A 16,340-nucleotide genomic window follows, 5' to 3' on the forward strand; every position below is an offset into this window, starting at 1 on the left:
TGACTGACCTTCATTTCTTAAAGTAATGATGGCCACTCATTTTTCTTTAGTTAGCTGATTGGTTCTTGCCATAATATGAATTTTAACAGTTGTCCAATAGGGCTGTCGGCTGTGTATTAACCTGACTTCTGCACAACACAACTGATGGTCCCAACCCCATTGATAAAGCAAGAAATTCCACTAATTAACCCTGATAAGGCACACCTGTGAAGTGGAAACCATTTCAGGTGACTACCTCTTGAAGCTCATGGAGAGAATGCCAAGAGTGTGCAAAGCAGTAATCAGAGCAAAGGGTGGCTATTTTGAAGAAACTAGAATATAAAACATGTTTTCAGTTATTTCACCTTTTTTGTTAAGTACATAACTCCACATGTGTTCATTCATAGTTTTGATGCCTTCAGTGAGAATCTACAATGTAAATAGTCATGAAAATAAAGAAAACGCATTGAATGAGAAGGTGTGTCCAAACTTTTGGCCTGTACTGTATGTACATAATATATTTATATACATAATATATTTATTAACCGGACTTAACAGCCCATAAACTTTTTTGTGTCAACAAATACAATAGTCACAGACACTGTGATAATAACATATGAATAGCATTAGGCCTATGTGTACTATAAAAGTCATATAAATAAAAACATCAAGCTCTGCACAGAAAAATGAATAAAAATCAATGGTTAATGAATACAAAAGTGAACAGTGCTTAACAGCAAGTGAGTAGCCTATACATTTCTCTCTTTCGTTGGCCAGTGGGATGGTGTCTATTTTGGTTCTTGAGACCCAACCACTGACAACAACAGACAACTTTATTGATCCCACGTGAGGCAATTCATTTGCAGCATACTCATCCCAAGCATCAACCACAACAACATACAATTTCCTATGTTACGCACAGTCCAATAAAACAGACCACTAGGTCACTGAAGGGCACATTGAATGGCCCAAGTTTAAAAAACATATAGATAAAAATATATATATTTTTTTAAAAAGTAAAATATATTGTTACATCTAACATCTATCTATTATTGTGTAGCCTATTATTTTTGTTTTTTTGATTCGTGGAGAAAGTATTTTGAGTATTTTAAATACAAAATTACTCCACTCAAAAGTATTTTGTTTCAAATTACATTTGCTTTTTATCGGACTTATCAAATACAAATTACAAAATACTCAAATGTAATTGAAATACGTATTTTAAATACAAGTAATAGAAATACAGCCCATCTCTGGCTACAGAGTCTCACTTTTGCCATGACTAAACCATTTCAGAATACTTTCTAAGAGGAGATGACGATCCCAAAGGTCACGTTAAGGGGAAGACCTGCTTACTACCTTGTATTGCTGACAGAAGTGGTGTACCAAGCAGAGGTTGCGCTATATTTTTTCGTCGCCGGTCATTTTGACCGACAGGGTCGTAAAAATCCAGTCATAATCTATTTTTACCGGTCATTTTAATTTTCATTTTTAAATGATAATAAAGATATTCAAAGACATTTAGTTTTCATTTGTTCGTTTTTAATAAATCCAACAAGCAAGTTATAAAGTGTGCATTAATAAGGACATGAACGAAAAGATGAACAGACATCCACACACCGCAGTGCTTCAGTTCGGCGTCTGGTCTACACGCGAGCCGCCAGCGCTTCTGTCAAGCTGGATAGAGCAGATCGTACCAAACAGGAAGTCGGCCAATTTTAAAAATAAAATAACAACAGCACGCACTGAGTGAGGAACGTGAGGAGAAAATACCGTGTTTATAATTTAAAATAACACAACAGTGCATAACCGAACACATTTTTCAATAGCCTACCATAATCACTTCATTACACTTTTAATTTTGTGTCACTGAGCCTACAGACTACATAAATAAAATGGTCAGAACAATATGGCCTATTCATTCAGTGTTAATCCAACATGCTCAATACATGGACATGCAATGACAAATTGTCATTAATTTATTACGTTATAAAAAACGATGAAAATATGGCCTTACCCATGTTTAAAATTACCTGTTGATGTGAAATAACGAGTACTGACGGGAACAGACAAGTGGAGTCGATGTTTAACCAGCGCGGAGAGTGCAGGAGAAATGCGCTCCCTGTGTGGACAGGCAAGCGCCTGCGAGTATACTCGCAGGACTTCTGCGGCACTAACGCATCTGGTGTGTCCAGGCCGTTATGTTAACAACGCTACATGAAGCAGATGAATGACTTTTTCTCTGTAGTGTGAAAACGGCAGCCACTTAAACCACTGACTGTACACTTCGCCGCCAAGTGGGCAGGGGTGGTAATTGCAACTGGTCAAATGACCGACGGCCTTCAGATTTTCCGGTCATTGTTGTAAAAAAACGGTCAATCACCGAGAATATCCGGTTAACTCAACCCCTGGTACCAAGGGTTGTTAGCCATCATAATCAATACTTAGTGACCAGTTTATCGTAAAAACACCTAAACCTGGGGCCTCATTTATAAATCTCTAATTTACACAAAATGTTTGCGTATATACAAATTAGTAAATGTATGTTCATCAAACAGGACACTACCTTACCTTTTTTTTGAATGTCAGATCTGAAAGTGGATGCCATAAAAACAGAATTGCACCCTGACATCTTTGCTAATTTACACCATCCATATGTGCAGGTGGTGAAGTATGCCGAGTGAGAAGCAGAGTACCACAGTGTCTCCAGTGTGCTCTGTGAGTGCGCCTGACCGCACACTCGTGTTCCCTGCAGCTGTTTTACTCACAAAAACGATGTGAAAACTAAAATGGTACTTTGTGATATCCGCACAGTATTAGAGGAGATTACTGAAAATTGTTGACACAGTGTACTGCATTTATTTAATGCTGTTTGATGTTATCTTGGATTTCTACAACAGACAATGTCAATTTCATCAGTTAGCCTGTTTAATGTGGTTGAGGTGATAATCACTCAGTATATTCACATTTATTATTGGGTAAAGAAGAAGCCAAACATTCCTGAATCCTGTCACCTGCCACAGCCTGACATCATCCACCTGCACACAGCGCTCTCCACAGCTGACCATGAGTGACAGCAGTGCCCCTCTCCTCTGTGCTCCAGCGGTTGGTGGGGAATGTCATGTTCAGACAGCGCTAATAAAATATTGAGCACGATTTGATTTGAGATTTAAGGTGTTATATCTTTTGCAATCAAAAGGTGCTTATGGAAAAGGTCTGTCTCACTGGCAGGAACACAAATAACACTGCTGCTTTTGGATGTTTATGAGGTGGATCTATAAGAAACGTGTTATATGAGGTGACTGTAAATGTGTGAGAGATCATTATACATAAAATGATTCCTCTCACATCTAATCTCCACAATCTGGCTTCAGTTCACCACCTCTACGTCTGTGTCACCAATTTCACATGTGCGTATGCATGGGTCAGAGTTTCCCTAAATTTACGCACATTTCCTCATCAAGTTTTTTTTAATAAATCACAATTTATGCTTTTACAATGGCGTATTCACATTTCAAACCCTTTTTTGTGCGTACAGAAATGGTTATAAATGAGGCCTCTGGAGCCCCTGGAACTTTTCCAGTAACCCAGAGACCTTTTTGGGAATTTGAGAACATTTCCTGGACTAAATTCAATTACTTTACCAAAGCTGTGAATCAGTAAAGTACATAGAAAAAAACTTGGCTTTTTTTGATGACTCAAACAAAGCTGGCGCATTTCAATCCATGATCATGAAAAGTCACCAGATTTGATATTGATGGATATTAATTATTATTTAGGTTGTCAGCAAAGTTTTTGGGGCCTAAATGCAGTTTCTTAGGTTTTCCCACTAAAACAAGAAAGGCTCAGAAAATTGATCATTGTCACTTTTTGATAGAGGAATACTGACTTTTAGCATATCTGTTCTGAGTATATAAGTGTTACAGTAGGATGCCACAGTGCAGTTGAAGTGTACAATGATAAGTGTCTCCATATCTCAACCTGCACCCTGCACAACACATTCCACTCAGCTCCACAGACCCCATCGTGGGTGGTTGTGCTGTGTCCACACAGACTATAATCCTCCAAAGGAAAGAAAGCAAAGGACAGATAAATTAGAACAGGAGGGAAGTACCTTCATAAATCACGACAGGTTGACCTTTATAGTCACAGCTTGGGCAGAGACAGGCTGCACTGCCAGGGAGGAGACAGTGACCGAAGCAGGAGACAGGAAACAGCTAGTTTTCCTTTTGTGCGGGAGAAACCTGTTCAACATTCAGATGTAGGAGGGTAGCACTGCAACAATTCGACCTATACTGCCCTCAGACCAGCTGCTGTCATCAAAGCTATCACTGTGTGAATAGGAAAACTTGTGAAGGCACCAGTTTAAAGGGCCAGTGTGTAATATTTGGTGTGGTTTATTGTCAATCTGAATCTGAATCTGAATATTCTACCCATTAATATGTTTATATAAGTGTATAATTGCTATAAAATAAAATTCGTTTGGTTTTTGTAGCCTTATAATTATGCTTTTATATATGTGTGTGTATATATATATATATATATATATATGTACATATATATATATATATAGCAAGGGCCTTGCTATAGAGAGGTCGCCATCTTGCGCCGCCATGTATGTACGGCAGACCGAGCGGACAATCCAGCCAGCCAGAGAACGCGTTTCGCGTGTATAAATAAACCAACGAAGACAGCAGGAGGAAGGAAGGAGGAGAAGGAAACAGCAGAGTGTGTTAGTAGTTCAACGATAGTGTAGTAGACAACGAATAGTGAAAAGTTTTTTTAGTTATAAAGTTTGCGAATGGACCACACTTACCACACAACTGGAGAGAATTACCCCCGAACCGTCATCTGTGAGGAAAAGAAGACGCAGCTTCACTCCTTGTGATGCACTCTCTGCGGCGCTTTTCCTCCTGATGATATATCTCCCCAACGATGGCAGCAGTAGCACCGAATCCCATTCTGTGCATTCAGCCTCTCTCTCGCCCCTCAGCATCAAACACATGGAGTTCCTCATCTGTATGCTCCGGCTCAAACAGGTATGGCTCTGGGTCTGTGTCCACTAAAAGAAACTCTTCAAAATCGCGTACAAAGTCGTCCATTGCAGCTACTATAGTCCGAGATATTGCTAGGCTAAATAAACAGTTGAGCTCTGTTTACTGGCTACACTGTCAGTCAGTGTGCGGGCTGGAGATTGGCGGAGCAGAGAGGGGAGGGGGTCCCCACTCAGTGTGGTAAACGAGTATGTGTGCATGAAGTGTGTCTGTTACGCTAGAAGAGTCAGAGTTTGGGACGGAGTCTTTTACCCCCTGGAGTGTTACTGGAGTCTTTGGAGTGCTCAAATGAACTGTCCTTTTTCCCGAACGCTCCTCTGGTCTCCTGCTCATGAGGGATTCATTATAATATCGTAACATGGTTTAGATTTCTAAATAAACATTCACCTCGTCGCTAGATAGACCTACTCCTGAAAAACTCGTGCGCAAGGCTTTTTGTCCCTACGAGGCCACCGTCATTTACCCGACGGGAGGGGTGAGCAAGCAAGCCCTGCAATCTAGAATTTGACCACTGATGTCACTGTTTTCAACCCATTTTACACACTGGCCCTTTAAGAAACGTACAGGATGAAGTGGTTCTACTGATATAAAGTGTGGAAACAGTGAATCCATCAGTGGATAAATCAATCAAAAGTAAATGAATCAACAATAGTGAAGATGAAGATTTTGACAATTTAAGGTTTAAGGTTGGACGAAAATCTTCACCATCAACTCTGGGAACTCTTTCACAATCTTAGAGATCACAATCTCTAATTTCTGAACTAATTAAAGATCAGTAGATTAATTGATAATGAAAGTCTGTAAGGGGATAAACACCCATGGTGCAAACTATCTCCATCATAACATAATCTCCATTTTAAATGGACATTTGAACAATTTAACCCTAACCTCCACATGATGCATCTCCACTGGGGGTTACATTGTTAATTATTTTTTCTTAGTTCAATATAGATGAGATGAGATTAGATTAGATTAGATGAGATTTATCATTATTGTCCTTGCACAGAGAACAAGTACAGAGACAATGAAATGCAGTTAAGCATCTAACTAGAGGTGCAAAAAGTGCAGTAATGTACAGAGTAATATAAATTATAAGCTGCATTATGTAGAATAAATATAGAATGTAGACTTTACATTAATTAGTTGAATATGTATAAACTAAGATATAAACAGTATAATAATATTTGAAACAAACCTGACTGCTCAAACCCTAACCCTGCCCACCATCTAAGACTGTACACAATTATTGAGCAGACATACAGGTCCCTTTCATCAAGATTTACTTTGAGATGAAAATTTCAAATATTAAAATCATAAAGTTTAGAAGTTATATTTATAACAGCATCTCTGGAATTGTTCTAATGGTATTTTTTGTGTTAACAACAAAAACAATATCAATATAAAAACATCGGTATCCGCTGTTGGCCAAATTTTAAACATGTTCGATTTGAAAGTTAATTTGTACATGTTGTTATTTTACAATGTCATATGTTATTTTATTGTGTATTCTTCTGTACAAGTTAATTTGTGATTCTCTTTTTATTATTTATTGCTTTATGTTTATTATAACACATGCACAATACACGTTACTGAAAGCAAATTAGCATATATTTCTGTCTTATTTTTAATTGTTAGATAGGTTGTTTATTTGCATTTTGGTAATAAATACGCAGTACTTTGACTGCATGTCAAAGGGGGGATCGCCTAGGGCACCAAATGTGCTTGGACCGCCACTGGGGGCAGAGTCAATCATGTTTAAATACTGCACATAATGTTATCAGATATGTCTGTGTACATATATTTCACTCAAACTTTAGCACATTTTTTTGTCAATATATATTCACTATTTTGTTTTGGATATGAACAGTGCCGACACATTCAGAGGTTTTTTTGGGTTTTTTTTTTTGGTTTTTTTTAACATGGTAAAATAAAATAAAAACATCCAAAAAGGTGAAATATATTGAGTACATAGCAACTAATCTAAAGGGTTTGGTCCATTGTCTCAATCTCTGTGTTTCTCAGTGACCATCAGTTGCTGTAAGAAGAAGGCTAATCCAACAGAAGCTGTACAGATGCTCTCATCCACCCGCCTCAGCCTCAAGAGTCTGGCCACTAAAGCCAAGGTACAGTCTACCAATCACAGTTCACTGCTCACCCTGAAGACTACCCCCTCATGCCCCTGTTTTCCATGACTCATGGCTAATGGTAGAGTGCATGGCGTCAAGATGTCACTGTGTTTTATTGCTTTTTCTTGCATCTTGAGTCTGAACAGGGCCGCCTCAGTGTCTTTAAGGAAATGTTGACCACATACTCATGAAAAAAATGTTGAAGACATTCAACACTGCACAGAAAGTATAGCAGAAGATACACTGCAAGCTTTAGATGTCAGCTTCCTCACTGCTTGATGATGTTGCAGTGACTGGCATTGAACTATCACGTGCAGGCTTCCAAGTTTTGATATAAAACCTCATTGGTTCTTAATCTCCCCTCGGTAATGCACAACACACAGGTAAACACTAGTCGCAGTAGGTAGCTCACATCAACCATCCATTTGGTGATGTCAACATGCATGTTGACATTTTTCTTTTCTTTTTTTTCTTTTTTTCTTTTTTTTACTAGATCACATCATTGAAGTCCATCAAGACAAATGGTGGACATGAGGGTTTACAAGCACCCAGGGGCCGTATTCACAAAGCTTCCTAGCACTAAGAGTTGCTTTGAGTGATGAAATTCTAAGAAAATTCTTAGTATTGTGACATTTTCTTAGAATTTCCCCTTAAAGTTAAGACTAGGTTCTTGTAAAGATAGACGTTATTCACAAAGTGTTTTAGCCCTTAAAACAGCTCCTAATGTGAAAGACAGTAGGGAGGAGGACTTTTAAGAGACTTAAGAGTTTCTTAAGCGGAGGAGAAAAATGGTGGTGAGATGGAGAAGTTGGAGAAATGTTCTCCCAACACTGGGTGACAGTGAGTTAATGAAATGCTACAGATTAGATCATGCAGTGAGAGTATGTGCAGTCAATCTCATTAGGGATATGCACACATTACCAATGACATGGTCACAAGACTAAGATATCTGGAAAACTGGAAAAATGCAACAGTGCACCAGTGATGACTTGGGTCTCTCTCAGCCTTCCATTAGCAGAGTGATCACACTAACAGTAAGTGCGTTTCCACTTGGAAACACACTGACTTGGATTATACTGCACGAGTTGTGTGAGTATAATCCACAAGTTTAGCACATACAGTGGTGGAAAAAAGTTTTCGGACACCCCATGCATTTGTGAAATATTGCATTAAGAATCACTCTTAGGTCTTCAAGTGCAATTTCTTTTAGTACAGTCACAGCCAAAATACTAAATAAATCCTAAAAAAGCCATTAAAAACTTAAAATTGATTGGTTCCATAAAATACATAAGAAATTTTGAGTATTGGGTCATTTTGGTACCAGTGATGAAGGTCGTTCTTTTTATTAAAAGACACAATTTTTGTTGCCAAGCTTCGTGTCTACATAAAGCCAGCACATTTGAAAGTTCTTCAGACACAAAAATGGCTAAAACAAAATGGCTAAAACAAGGAACCTAACGCAGGAAACACGCCTGAAGATAAAGATTCTCAGCCAGGAAGGGTACAGCTGCTGCCAGATAGCCAGGAAGTGCAGATGCAGTCCTTCAGCAGTTGGATACACTCTGCAGAAATACAGACGAACCAACAGCTTGGAAGACAAGCCCAAGATCTGGGCGTCCAAGGGTTTCTTCAGCAAGAAATGGCCGCATCCTGATCCGCATGTGCAGGCAAAACTGCCGAATGACATCACAGGAGCTTCAGCAGCAGTGGTCAAACCAAACTGGTGTCCAGTGTTCCACCCGCACTGTACGTGGCCGACTTTTAGATCATGGCTTAAGGTCCTACAAGGCTATCAAGAAGCCCCTGATCAATGAGAGACAGAGGTTAGCCAGGCGTCGTTGGGCCCAGGCACACAAGAACTGGACAGCCAGGAATTGGAAGAAGATTTTGTGGTCAGATGAGTCAGTTTCCAGCTTTATCTTCCTCCTACTAGGGTACGCATGAAGGCCAGGCGAAGCATTATCTCCAGCATGTACAGTACCTACTGTCAAGCATGGTGGAGGCAGTATCATGGTTTGGGGATGCATGAGTGCTGCTGGTGTTGGTCATCTCACTGTCTGTGATGGCACATTGAACTCTACCAAGTATTGTACCATTCTCTAAACCCATATGCTCCCTTCTGCGCGTGCACTGTTCCGTCGAGGTAAAAACTGGATGTTTCAACAAGATAATGCCCCTTGCCACACATCCAAGGCCAGTAGAACTTGGCTGCAGGAGCACAGTATCCAGGTCTTAGAGTGGCCAGCTCAATCCCTGGACATGAGCCCCATTGAAAATCTGTGGTGGATTATCAAAGGTCTGTTTCAAAGCATAAACCAAAGAATTTAGAAGAATTAAAAGCAGTAATTCAAGAAGAATGGGACAAGATTACCCCTCAACAGTGTGAAAGGCTCATGGGGAACATGCCAGCCAGGATTAGAGCTCTACTACGTGCCAGTGGCAGGACTACTAAATATTAATTTGATGATGTGATGGTTTATTTATTTTTTGTCTATCTATTATTTGTTGACTTTGATACCGACAATGTTGAGAACTGACATATTGAAACTGTCAAGAATTTAGTTTTGTTAGTTTTTCTTGTAAACAATAAACAAAAAAATATAATTTGTATGTGTTTGTATCTGTCTAATGCAGCCACACCTTTTGAAACACAAAAAAGATTTTTCCACAAATATTTCATGATAATATTTGAGATTGTGTAAAATTTTAAGGGTGTCCGAAAACTTTTTTCCACCAAGTTTGGCTTGTGGTAATTTCTTCAACTTTGGCACAAACGTCCACTTGGACTCAACAATGAACTGATTAGTTTTTGGTGGTCATGGGTCAAAGGTAAGGTCACTGTGACTTTGCCTCTAATACTCATGAATGCATCATCTCAAGAATGCCTTGAGGGAATTTTTAAAATTCGGTGCAAAATTCCACTTCTGATTAGATATTGGTGGTCAAAGGTCAAAGTCACTTTGACCTTGCATCTGTCTCATTCTCATGAATATGATATCTCAACATCTTGAGGAAATTTCTTCAAATTTGGCACAAATGAATAAATGAACAGTTTTTATTTCAGTTACATACATCTGGAGAAACAAAGATTATTTCACACAAAATTTCTTACAGTCAATAACTGAAAAAGAAAGAGGCTGAAGCCCCAGGCTTATTTTTGCCTGTCCCATATTAACCAAAGGAAAACTCAGAATATTAACAATACCAAAGAAAGGAAATAAACAAATAAATAAATTGTACTCTAAATTATAATCCTCGGTTATTTTAGATTTTAATCATTATACATAATAATCCTTGATCATTTTAAATTTTAAGGCTTTTTTGAAACTCAACAGAGAGCTACACAACTTCAAATCAGCACTGAGTACATTCCATAGTTCGACTCCCTAAAATGAAACACATCCGTATTTTTCATTGGTTCTAATTTTAGATGTTTCATAAATAAACAATCTCAAATTATAATTTCCCTCTCTTCATTAAAAAAATGATTGAATACAGATGGGAAGGCTTTTGTTCACAACTCAGTGTTGCCAATGTTTTTAAATACACAATGTCTAGAATTCTTAAGGTGTAGGATGCTATTAACAGTTGATAAGTAGATTCATGATAACCAGCTTTATGTATTAATTTAAGTTTGATTATAGGGTCTGTATTTGCTTTATATGTATTTCCCCAAATTTCAACACAGTAAGACATATATGGCATTATAAGTGAACAATACAATATATACAAACATTTCTTATTCAACAAATCCCTTGTTTTATAAAGAACAGCAGTAGACTTAATTAATAATAATAATTTCCATTTAATATGTTCTCTGTGTGGCTTTCAACATAGTTTATGATCTGTAATCACTCTATAAAATGTTGTTTCATATAGTCTTTCAATTTCATCACCATTTAAATTCAGTTTTATTTCACAATTAGCCCTTATACCACCAAACTTACCAACAGCAAACCATTTTTTTCCAACATGATCAATTCCCTTTCTACTGTTTTTAATAACTCTTTCATGTCATCACCTGAACAAAATTAATTTGTATCATCAGCATATCTTACAAATTTCAACATATTAAATACCATACAAATATCATTTAGATAAAGTATAAATAACTAAGGTCCCAATACCGAACCTTGTGGAACATCACAGGTCATCAAACAAATATTAACTTGGACTCAAGGATGAACTGATTCTCTTTGATAGTGGAAGGTCAAGGTCATGTGACTTGACTAAAGATGTTTTTTTGCCAAAACCCAGGAATTGATGTGCTAATTATGATGAAACTTCCCACAAGCATATAATACAATAAAATGATGAAGTGATGAAATTTTATTTCCAAAAGATCAACTTCACTGTGATTTCATAAAATTTTGCAAAAACACTTTTCCGGCAGTAATTTAAGTTTTTTTCAGTGAGTACCTTTGTGTATGGCACATATTATTTATGTTCCATACACATTATATACTGTACTCTCTTATTAGAACTCAAGTTTACAGTACTTAGTAAATATTTGATCTTTTTTTGTGCTATAAAGAAGTACAGCAGATTTCCCACCACAATATGTAACCCACATATTGTAAAATACACTGACCAGCACAGGCTGCCTACTCTTCCTTGTCACATCCAGCTGATTAGATGATTATATCTCTGTCTCAATCTGAATATTAAATTTGAAATATTAAAAAGTCACATATTATTTTTGAATACAGTAATATTAAAGGCAGCTATACTAGCATAACCTAAGAAATAACTAATTTACACCATGTAACATCCAAAACATTCACTGTTAATTAGTGAAATATTAATGATAAACAATGTTGACCCTTCAGTGCATTAAATTACTATATTTCATCTTTTTCTTCTGCATTCTGTTCCAGCAAATGCATACAGATGTGGCCACGGGTCAGATCCATGGTGAGCTGCAGGACGGTGTCACGGCTCTGGAACAAGTCATCACAGACCTGCAGGAGCTGAGTGGGAAGCTGCGTGACCAATCACAGTGACCGTCTGCGCAGGAAAAATCAGAAGCTGTGGCCCTGAAGGCTCCTCAGTAGTAAAGACTAATCCGAAACAGACAGACTCAGCTGTAGGCATCAGCTTTGTGTATGGCCAAACGCCTTAAAATCAAGAGTTTTACATGTGACACTTGAGAATAACACAAGATTAAATGAGAATGCCAAATGTTTTATTTTGTAGTCATGATGTTTTTATACCTCTATATCCACATTGGACTGTAAACAATGACTGTAAGCCATCAAAGAATAAAATATCTAAAATTCTGCTTGCTTTTTTTCACTCATTAGAAAATAATTGATTTGGAACATGAAATTCATCACAAGATGAGGTGGAGGAACATACTATTACAGAGTTGGTGTGAATGTTTGAGTGTCATCTGCTTTCAGTATAGAAAATATGCTGCCTTTTTTTTAACTGAGGCCAAGGCCCAGTCCCATTTTTTATTTTTACCCCTTTTCCTTGTTTTCACGAGCCCTTTTGCCCCTCAGTACACAGGAACATGTTGTAGTGGCTTAAGTCTTTGAAATGGGGCAACCCTTAAACACCCAGATATGTCATTAGTAGACATCAATGAAGTTTACATGAACAGATGTGACCATAAGACAAGACAAGACACACCTTTAATGATCCCATAATTGAGAAATTCCAGTGTTACAGCAGTCAAGGGGAAAGATTAAGATTAAAGATTTCAAAATTTAAACTTAGAAACTTAAAACTTAAAAAATGGGAGCAATGGTGTTATCACAATGACATTTACTATTGATAGTAAAACATGGACACTTGCAGTTTGTTCACAACTTAAGTTTCACACTATTAACCGATCAAACTACTCATCAAATAAAAAAGAACACTGCTCCATTACCAGCCCACCCCCTCTGACAGCATCATATGCTGGGGGTGGAATGCGATATGGGGGCAGTGTTGGGCAGTAACGTGTTACAGTAATAACATTACTTTTTCCAGTAAAGAGTAGTGTAACTTATTATTGGTAAACTTTAGGAATAACATTACAGTTACTCCAAAACCACACAACTCATTACAACATTACTAACTTAAAATACAACAATCACATTAGCGGATTAATTTCCGTAATTGTCACGCTGCACATGCAAGTCTCAAAGCAGCAAGCTAGATTGGAGGATGATGTTTACCTTAGCAGCTGGAAATATGCTCATTATTTCGATTTTGTCAGGAGGAAAGATGACAAGATCACTGTTGCTGCAGGTAGTCGTACTATAATTAAAACTTTCCACTGCAAAAAAAACCACTTCCTCAGACCTCTGGTCTGAATCACCTCAGCTACTATCAGCAGTAGCTCAGTCCATAGGGACCTGGGTTGGGCACCGGAGGGCCCCGTCCGGACCAAAATATGGAGCGTGGACTGGTAGCTAGAGAGGTGCCAGTTCACCTCCTGGGCACTACCGAGGAGTAAGGCACCGAACTCCCCCCACCGCTCGGAGCACTCTGACATCTCTCCACTCAGTGCATGTATAGGTCCTGTTTGTGCATGTGTGTGTGTTCGGACCTGTGTGTAATTAACAACAGAGTGAAAAATTGAATTTCCCCTTGGGGATTAATAAAGGATATATATATATAGATATATATATATGTATATATAAATTACTCTGAGTAGCAGCATGACAACATGGAGCTCAAAGGTGAGCCCTCCTCAGCTGCAGAGATTGGCTGTAGCCTCACACTGGCTAAACAACCAAAACTGGTTTTTACTCATGGACAGCTGCAGGCTACAAAGAAGTAATAAAGCTTGTGGCTCGATATGTGGTGGATGAAATGTTGCTCCATGAGTGACTTTCCATCTTTCAGGCAGATCCTTGGGAAAATACCGGTCACAGACAACTGAAGACCCCAGGTAAAAGAAAAATAAATTGCAATGTTATTAAGTCTCAGCTACACTACTGGAGTTTACCCAGGCATTCACACAGAGGCACACATCTGAATTTTTGAGAGGTACGCAAATACCAGATTTATGGGGTGTAACGGAAAAATAAGATAACGAAAGTGTAATGAATTACGTTGGCTGGGGGTAATAAGTAAAGTAATAATATTACTTGAACTTCGCTATGGAAAAACCTCCATTTGGAGGTGTGAATATGCAGAACGAAGGGGTAAGGGCAGGCATTTCCAAAGTCGGACCGATTTTAGATGGCCTGCAGCATGTGGTTCAAAGTATACTATATGTGCCCACACACATTATCGGTTAATCAAGCAAGCTCACTTTGCATTTTTTTTCTGTGCACCTCATGATAGCAGGACTAGAGTTTGTAGACATTGTGTGAAACAATAAACACAACTAAAACAGGCTACATGTGGTCTGCAACAGACAGTAAGGCTTGTTGTTTATAGCCAAGATGACTTCCGGAAAACTTGCAACCTGCACTGGCCAGTTAGGAGGAGTGAGGAGTCAGCAGTCAGTGATGGTATATAACAGTCAGTAAAACAGGTTTTTCATCAACTAAGAACCACTGCAACTATGGGAGTTCTTCGAACATACAGTATCTCACATAAGTGAGTACACCCCTCCCATTTTTGGAAATATTTTATTGTATCTTGTCATGGGACAACACTATAGAAATGACACTTTGATGTAACTTAAAGTAGTCAGTGTACAGCTTGTATAGTAGTATAGATTTACCTTCCTCTGAAAATTACTCAAAACACAGCCATCAACATCTACATGATGACACTTGACTGTAGACAAGGGACAGCTGTCTTGGTGCTCTTTCAGCATGTGTGGCACCTTGGTGAAGAGCACCAAGACAGCTGTCCCTTGACTACAGTCAAGTATAGTGGTGGCAGCATCATGGTTTGGCGCTGCATGAGTGCTGCTGGCTCTGGGGAGCTCGGTTCATTTAGGGAAACATGAATTCAGAGCAGAGCATGATCACCCCTCTTCAGAAACTGAGCTGCAAGTTTTCATTATCAAGTTTTCCAACATGATAATGAGCCAAAACACACCTAGAAGATGACAACTGCCTTGCTGAGGAAACTGAAGGTGAAGGTGATGGACTGGCCAAGTATGTATCCAGCCCTAAACTCACCTGTGCACCTGTGGGCCATCCTCAAGCTGAAGGTGGGCTAGTGCAAGGTGTCTTCACATCCATCTGCTCCATGATGTCATCATGATTGGTCCAATAGTGTGCAAGCTGCAGACGGACGGATACACATATCCACGCACACACACGTCCAAACACACGATCCTGTATAGACTTGCACCTGGCAGAGATAATTATGCTACTTCTGTGACTCCTGTTTGTTGCCATTTTGCCAGTGGTTTGTTGATACTTTGGTGACTCTTCTTGCTAAGTGGGAGATATTGTAGCATTGGCCACAATCCCACATCATTCGCTGCCAATGAGGTCGCCATTTTGGACGCTCTGTACCATTTTTGTGTTTAGTACTCTGAGCAGCACCTCCACTTTGTGTGCTCTGAGTTTTAAAATAGCTATTAAAAACCAGAGAGCACACTCTGATGCTCTGAGAGATCATTTCCCGAGAGATGGTGAGTATACACACACACACACACACACACACACTAATAGTCAGACACCAGCTCATCCTGCTGCCCTTCAGTTAGTGCAGGGAGGATCTCACAATCCTCTCTCCAATTTGTTTTCTCACCCAGCAGGAAATGACCTTGACGTTGCTCAGGGTTTTTATCTCACCCTTATTTTTTTACTATAATGGAGCTTGTGTTTTATTTTGCCTGGGCCATTTTATCATAGCACACAGAGCCTCTGCTTTGTAAGGGAAGCCTGTTGTAGCAACCAGATAAGGATAGAAAGGACTTGTTTAAGATAGAGATACATAAATGCCATCTATGAAAGCCACTGTTAATGGATGATTTGGCAGTTATCATGTGAGGGATTGGAATGTATAATGTACAGGTACTGCATGTTGGATAGATATTTGAACTGTAATGCAGTGTTAGTGTTTCTCATTGCTTCAGATATCTACATAGCACAGGCTTCTATATGAGGTAACATTCAGGTTAGGGGGCATTAAATCCACATTTCCAGCCTCACACACCAGTTAAGGAATAAAAATGGCAAGAAATAATGACCCATTTCAGACTCTGCATCATTCATTCATCATTACATGATATCGCCCTCACAGACACAGGATCAGTCAGAAGTGGTGACAAATG

General features: G+C 38.7%; 1 protein-coding gene across 2 annotated transcripts in view; it reads left to right on the forward strand.

Moving 5' to 3' along the window:
• The window catches only part of ttc27 (tetratricopeptide repeat domain 27), a 137,740-nt gene extending 125,302 nt beyond the window's left edge, over positions 1-12,438 (forward strand). For both annotated transcript variants that reach the window (XM_049601182.1, XM_049601181.1), the window contains exons 19-20: positions 7,056-7,156; positions 12,037-12,438. In XM_049601182.1, coding sequence (XP_049457139.1) covers positions 7,056-7,156; positions 12,037-12,162 — 227 coding nt within the window. In that variant the 3' untranslated portion in view covers positions 12,163-12,438. The remainder of the gene's footprint in view (positions 1-7,055; positions 7,157-12,036) is intronic.
• Positions 12,439-16,340: the final 3,902 nt, after the last annotated feature.

The sequence above is a fragment of the Epinephelus fuscoguttatus genome, linkage group LG16, assembly GCF_011397635.1.
Source record: "Epinephelus fuscoguttatus linkage group LG16, E.fuscoguttatus.final_Chr_v1".
Classification (NCBI taxonomy): Eukaryota; Metazoa; Chordata; class Actinopteri; order Perciformes; family Serranidae; genus Epinephelus; species Epinephelus fuscoguttatus.